Source organism: Coenobita brevimanus, chromosome 83 (assembly GCF_032717465.1).
Source record: "Coenobita brevimanus isolate Jiangsu-jjx chromosome 83, ASM3271746v2, whole genome shotgun sequence".
In the NCBI taxonomy this organism is placed as follows: Eukaryota; Metazoa; Arthropoda; class Malacostraca; order Decapoda; family Coenobitidae; genus Coenobita; species Coenobita brevimanus.
In genome coordinates this window covers 14748812-14756311 of record NC_137036.1, presented here as the reverse complement: position 1 = coordinate 14756311, position 7500 = coordinate 14748812, and the positions used below count along the sequence as shown (strand labels likewise).

The 7500-nt window shown below is 45.1% G+C and overlaps 1 protein-coding gene across 1 annotated transcript in view; it reads right to left on the bottom strand.

Annotated features, from left to right (window-relative positions):
• Nucleotides 1-7500, bottom strand: part of LOC145409941 (uncharacterized) — a 217554-nt gene that overhangs the window by 12443 nt on the left and 197611 nt on the right. Inside the window, exon 11 of the mRNA XM_080280201.1 lies at nucleotides 7475-7500. This exon is cut by the window's right edge and continues 189 nt beyond it. Within this exon, the coding sequence (XP_080136327.1) occupies nucleotides 7475-7500 (26 nt within the window). The remainder of the gene's footprint in view (nucleotides 1-7474) is intronic.

The following is a 7500-nucleotide window of genomic DNA, read 5'->3' as shown; positions in this document are numbered from 1 at the left end:
CGTGGTCTTTGTGGGTCTTGTGGGATGTGACTGTTTTACCCCATGTTTACAGTCAGTTGTGGAATTAATTTTTTTGGCAGAGTGGGAGGGATGGTGTGTGGGGGGAGGGAAAGGGGGTGAGAGGGGGTGAGAGGGGGTGAGAGGGGAGAGGGGGGAGTTGATGGACGTGCAAGCAAGAGAGGATGGTGGTGGGGGTGGTGAGTGGGGGGTGAGGGAGGGGAAAGTGAATGTAAGTGAATGGAAAGGGGAGTGATGTGGGAGTGGAAAGTGAATGGGTAAGGAGTGATAGGGTGAAGGATGAGGGATGAGGGGGGGAAAATGAGGGGTAGGAGGAGGAAGAGGGTGGGGGAGAGATGAGGGAGGGGGGGATGGGAGGCAGAGGTAGTGTGGGGGAGGAGAGAGGGGGGAGGTTAGGGGTGAGAGGAGGTGAGAAATAGAGGTGAGGGGGTGCGAGCTATGAGACAGGGGGATGGGGGTGAAGAATAAGAGAGAGAGAGAGAGAGAGAGAGAGAGAGAGAGAGAGAGAGGGAGGGAGGGAGGAAGGGAGATAGAGTGTGTGTGTGTGGTGGAGAGGGGCAAGGCTGGGCGGATAGGCAAGGATAAAAGCTAGTTAATTAACAGCATCCAGACTCCTTCACCCGGGGCAACAACGCGGCTTTTTAATCTGGCATAAGAGGCTTCACTCCAAGTCTGCCGGAGCCTTTGCTGAACATGCTAACGAACCTGACAGCTTGGGGAAGGGGAAGGGAGGCTGGGAGGCGAAAAAGAGGGAAGAATATGAGGGAAACGAAAAAGACAGCACCATTACTACTACTGCTACTACTACTACTACTACTACTGGCTTCAAGAAACGAAAATTGAGATATAGAAGTAGAGGAAATAATGTATAAACGCTCAGAATTATAGAAAAATAGATGGAAGAAGTTAGAAAATATAACTAACAAATCTAACGAGCTTGAGAAGTATGCCAAGGATTCGGAGAGAGTCTAGGCTTGTGAGAACGACCTGGGATAAACAAACTTTGCCTCACAGTCTGGCCGGAAGGAAAATACTAAGGTTAGAGGCAATTTTCAGGGCTATGGATGAGTGGACTGGCCAATCTACATAAAATACTTGAGCAAGGGAAATTTACATCACAAATATGCATCAGGGGAACGGTAAAGCCAGCTCTCAGAAAATATATTTGGTTTAACTCTTATTTTAGCTTATTATTATTATTATTATTATTATTATTATTATTATTATTATTATTATTATTATTACTACTACTACTATTATTATTATTATTATTATTATTATTATTATTATTATTATTAGCTTTCAGACTTTGCATAATTGATTCTCACCACCACACTTACCACAACTACCACCACCACACCTACCACAACTCCCACCACCACCACAACTACCACCACCACAACTACCACCACCACAACTACCACAACTACCACCACCACAACTGGGCCATGTCTCCTCTATTTTCTTTGCACTCATCGATGTGGAAGGACTCTGTTCCTACCCTGGCTCTATCTATCTGTCTATTTATCTATCTATCTGTAGCCAGACACCACAATCCCGTAAGGGATGGCCACAAACAAATCGCCTCCATGTCTCCCTGTCCCCTGTCGTTTCGCTGCCCTCCCCACACAAGTAGACGGCAGGAAATGTACAACGTTACACTAGAACAGCACATAAACGCAAGAGCCCCCCGCAGGAGCAAGTGCGAGGGGCCCGAAGGGCCCACGTGCACTTGTATTCTAGCTATAGGAGTGACCCGGTTCCCTTAGATGAAAGTAAAAAAAGAGTGTAGTGGTTTGCAGGAGCCGGGGGGAAGAGAGGACGGCAAGCGGTCTCAGTAAATATCGGGGCAATATTTTGTGGTATGCAAGGCATCATGGAAGGGAGGAAGAGTGTGATAAGATTTACTCCGCTATCAGTTCCAGTGCAGACGATAATGATAGATAGATAGATAGACAGAGAATATGGACACACAGACAGACAGGTAGATAGACTTATTAAGATATTACCTCCAGTCTTAGATACTACTACTAAACTACTACTACTTAATAGTACTACACTTCTTCGTGACTAGCACCAGATAGAGTCAAAGAAATATAGGAATAACACTAATGATGGACAACTGATTTGAATAGTAACCAAGGAGACGCATATGAGACGCGGGGTGAAAGTTGGGGGTATTGAGAATGAGAGACTAACTAGGAGAGTGTATGTGAATGATGTTGAAGGGGGAGAGGGAGGGGGAGACCGAGGAAGAGATGGAGGGATGGAGGAGGGAGGTATATGAAAAGGAGGTTTAAGTTGAGGGGAAGGTAGCGACACGACAGGGGACAGGGCGACATGGAGACGATTTGTTTGTGGCCACTCCTTACCCGATTAAGGCGTCTGGCTAGAGATAGATATAAAGATAGGAATAATATTAAAGATAAATATTAATTAGCATCATAAAAACAAGTATTTTAAACCACTGAAGCTTCGAATCCCGTCAGTCACCCTCTAACCGTGAGAGGGGGAGGACGCTCGAACTGTGTGTCTATTCTCAGTGCTGATAGTGTTTAAAAAGCTCCACCATCTTGCCGAGATGAACAAAGGTAAGGCAGGATATTGTTCATCAGTTCTTTGATACTGCCTGTTCTTTTAGTTGAGCCAAATCGTCTTTATTCGTGTGAAAAGTGGTGTGGAAATAAGTTATCTGAGAGGAATGTGGAGCTACGTGGAGAGACAGACAGGCTGACAGGGTTGCCGCTCCGTGGAAATCGTCTGCTAATGTGGAAAAACAAATAAGCGGCGGACCTGGACATGGGAAGATTACACGCTACCCATTTAGAGCCGAGGAGAGGAGGAGGGAGAAGGGTCAGCTGGGGATAATGCCATAGCCCGCACCCTCCAAGATAGCGTTAAAAGAGAGGAAAGTACAACATAGCGTAGTTCACTGTATAAGGACACACTGGGTTCTAAAGCAAATATATAAAAGCAAGTAGGAATAGTTATACGTAAACACATATTAAAATAAAGCCATGCATAACACAGTACAGAGTTGTGTATTACTGTTTTGAAGCACATTGAGGAAGCTGAGGGATGTGGAGGGGGAGGCTAAGGATGAGATGAAGGGATGGAGTGGAGAGGTATATGAGGGAGGGGGGAGTGAGCTGGGGGGAGGGCGGTCAAATGGAGGGTGACAGGGCGACATGGAGGCGATTTGCTTGTGGCCACCCTTTGCGGCTTTATGGAGTCTGGCAATAGATAGATAGATAGAAGAATACGTCGAGGATCATTGTCTACCAGTGCCCAGCCGGCAGTATCGTTCTATCTATCTATCTATCGCCAGACGCCATAATCCCATATCTATCTATCTATCTATCGCAGACGCCATAATCCAGTATCTATCTATCGCCAGACGCCATAATCCCGTAAGGGGTGGCCATTTGTATTTCGAGTTAGTTGTTTTACGGGGAGGGGCATTAACCCTCAGCCAACCCACTTGTTGACACGTACGGAGCACATATGGGTTGGTTATATGGTTACCACCCAGAGTTGTAAATGGTTTTCTGGCTTACGGGAAACCATTAGGCTTGTCATTCAATGTGAAAAGAAGAGTAATAAAAAGTGACTGGAAGACGGGAGAAATAGGAAGAGAGGAGGACAGGCACAGAAAAAGAATGATAAAGGTGAAGGAAGAAGTAGGTAGCACCACATCAAGTGAGTGGATGATGGTAGGAAATAGGAAGAGAGGAGGACAGACACAGGAAAAGAGTGCTAGAGGTGAAGGAAGAAGTACGCAGCACTACATCAAGTGAGTGGATGGTGATGAGAAATAGGAGGAGATGAGGACAGACGGAGAAAACGAGTGATCAAGGTTAAAGAAGAAGTAGGCAGCACTACATCAAGTGAGTGGATGATGGTCGCCACCTTGGAATCACATCCATCATTCGTTCCCACCTACGATATTTTGCTCAGTTGCCGCTGCGTTGGTCTGTTCATTACCGTCTGTGATGTTAGTTGGGTTTCTCATATTTACACTCAGTGCGGTAGGTTCCTCGTGCTCCATCGCATGCATGGTTCTGCTGAGTGACATGTCTTGGTGGTGTGGAGGAGCCAAATAATGCCACTCCTCATGACATCACCAAATAATGCCACTCCTCATGACATCACCACTAGTGCCACTCCTCATGACATCACCAAATAATGCCACTCCTCATGACATCACCACTAGTGCCACTCCTCATGACATCACCAAATAATGCCACTCCTCATGACATCACCACTAGTGCCACTCCTCATGACATCACCAAATAATGCCACTCCTCATGACATCACCAAATACTGCCACTCCTCATGACATCACCAAATAATGCCACTCCTCATGACATCACCAAATAATGCCACTCCTCATGACATCACCAAATAATGCCACTCCTCATGACATCACCAAATAATGCCACTCCTCATGACATCACCAAATAATGCCACTTCTCATGACAAACCTTCCCCCGGTGTTCTTTTGGCCTCTTGCACTGGTACCCTAAGTGCACCAGTGAAAGGTGTTGCCAGGACTGACGTGTGCACGGGTACTTAGCGTCACCCGCGTTGGATGGCTGCCACAGACACTGCCCCTCACTGACGCTATGTTTATTATCATATCCTCTCAGTGGCAACACTTCCACAATGGCTGGAGTGTCGTACCATGAGCACTGACCCCCTGCTGTGGTGGTAGGTGAACCTTTAGGTCACCCCAGCCCTCTGTGATCAACCCAGTCACCTCCAGCCCCGTGTGTGCATTGCCTTACATGGCCGAGCACAGTAAACATCCTGGAATGTTGGAATGATCTGACGGAATGGCTACATCAGACTGGTAGTGTTTGGTGGGAACAGAAACACTTTTATTGCTGTATAATAGTCTACAGTATACGTGCGATGTCCAGGCCAGCTGTGCGGTGCTATCATCGCTTCGTTTTTCGTCTCGTTTCGTTTATAAAAGCTCCAACCTGCTTCCATGCATAGGCCTTAGTCACCTGATGGCGGCTCTCCATGATGCTTGATCTCTGGCAGCCTCCCCATTCAGTCCCTTATCCCTGAGGTCACTCTCAATGACCTCGCCCCAGGTTTTTTTCGGTGCAACCCTAACCCTAATGTTCACACTTCTCACTTTCTGCTGCCTTATTACTTGGCAAATTATTAACAAGGCAAATGCAGTCATATTAAAAGTGTTCAGGAATAACAAAAGTAATTCCCGCCGTAAATCGTGTGTAGGTGAACAGCGAATGAGTTTGGTATAGAATGATGGCGAGCATTTCACGGATTAGAAATTATAAACGGATGTAATCAATTAATGTTTAGTCTCTCACTCTCCATCCCCCCAACTTACACTCCCCTCTTTCCTACGCCTCTCTACTCCATCCCTCCATCTCATCCTCGACCTCCCCCTCATCTCCCCTCCTCCACCTCACTCACATGCACTCTTTTATAGTGCAGGGAATGACTACTGAATGTATTAGCTACATGGTTAGTCTCTCTTAATTATTTGCTGTGTGTGGATAAACTTACGTCTTTACGTCTCTTATTTCGTTACATTTCAGCATTCACCAAGGATTTATTTTGGTATATGAACCATTTAACTTCAATACACATCAATAGGATATGTTTTAATTCAGGATTCATACGTACGCCTGTTAGATTCACAATACACGAGTATACCATAATATTTGTACCAAAATTACGTTTTCTATCATTATGTCACCAGAGAGAACGTGTAAGAAGAGACGGGTGACTAATGTATTTTACGTAGCAATAGATGAACACTGTAATGTGATGCTGGTCACGAAGAAGTGCTGTGGAAAGGTTGTGGAGCCATAGAGGTGTTTTCTCTGCCACTGAACTACATGAAATAAGCTGCAAAAGAACGAAAATGCGGGCCAAGTTAAAGTGAAAAGAGTATATCTTTGTACGAATATTTTTATCAATAGGGACTGAGTGGAAAGGTATATGAGAGAGGTGTGTGTGAGTTGGGAGCAGGGCAGTGAAGTAGGGGGGGACAGGGCGACGTGGAGGCGATTTGTTTGTGGCGTCTGGCAATAGATAGATAGATGGATAGTTACCTTTAAAGGAGACTCTATATAATCCACGTCCAAGATAAAAATAGTAGATATTTGAATAGTAACCAAGGAGACTCATTGTAATCCACTTCCATCAGATAAAAACAGTAGATATTTGAATAGTAACCAAGGAGACTCAGAATGGAACGCAGCTGAGGGAGTCTGAATCCAATAAACCACCAATTATATGAAAAACTAGTCACGAAGAAGTGCAGGGGGGGTATCAAGTGAACCATTCTCACTAGCTGACAGCCTAAATCCACTAAACCACCAGCCAAAGGTACAAAAATGCTAGTCATGAAGAAGTGCTATGAATTAAATGGTTTTCAATTCAAAGGCTAAGTGGTGAGGCAGCAGAGTCTCCTTGGTTACTAGTCAAATCCACCCTCCAATCTGACTACACCCGGCCATCAACTAAGCTGGAAGAGGTTATGGTTTTTGTCTAGTAACCAAGGAGACTCATTCCTACCCCAGCTACTACGGCTCTAGATCCTTTCCATAGCACTTCTTCGTGACTAGCAAATTCTGGTGTTCATCTATTAAAGAGACAATACTGTGGCTCTATATCTCTTCCATTGCACTTCTTCGTGATGTGGTAGGTGGTGGCGACCATCATCCACTCACTTGATGTAGTGCTGCCTACTTCTTCCTTCACCTTTATCGCTCTTTACCTGTGTCTGTTCTCCTCTCTTCCTATTTCTTACCATCATCCACTCACTTGATGTGGTGCTACCTACTTCTGCCTTCACCTTTATCATTCTTTTTCTGTGCCTGTCCTCCTCTCTTCCTATTTCTCCCATCTTTCCTGTCACTTTTTATTACTCTTCTTTCCTTTTCAGGTGGCTTTACATTGAGTGACAAGCCTAATGGTTTCCTGTAAGCCAGGAAACCATTTACAACGCTGGGAGGTAACCATATAACCAACTCATACGTGTTCCCTACGTGTCAACAAGTGGGTTGGTGGAGGGTTAGTGCCCCTCCCCGTAAAACAACTAACTTGAAGACAAACGGCCACCCCTTACGAGATTATGGCGTCTGGCGATAGATAGATAGATACTGGATTATGGCGTCTGGCGATAGATAGATATATGGATAGATACTGGATTATGGCGTCTGGCGATAGATAGATAGATACTGGATTATGGCGTCTGGCGATAGATAGATAGATACTGGATTATGGCGTCTGGCGATAGATAGATGGATAGATACGGGATTATGGCGTCTGGCTACAGATAGATAGATAGATGACTTCTTCGTGACTATTATCAAAATTTTGGCATTAATCTCGTTATAAGAACATGGGAGACAGATATAGAGATCGATAGGGAGAGAAAGAGCTACTACCACTACTGCTCCCCACATACCTATAACAGTGAGGTTCGTTCTTGTA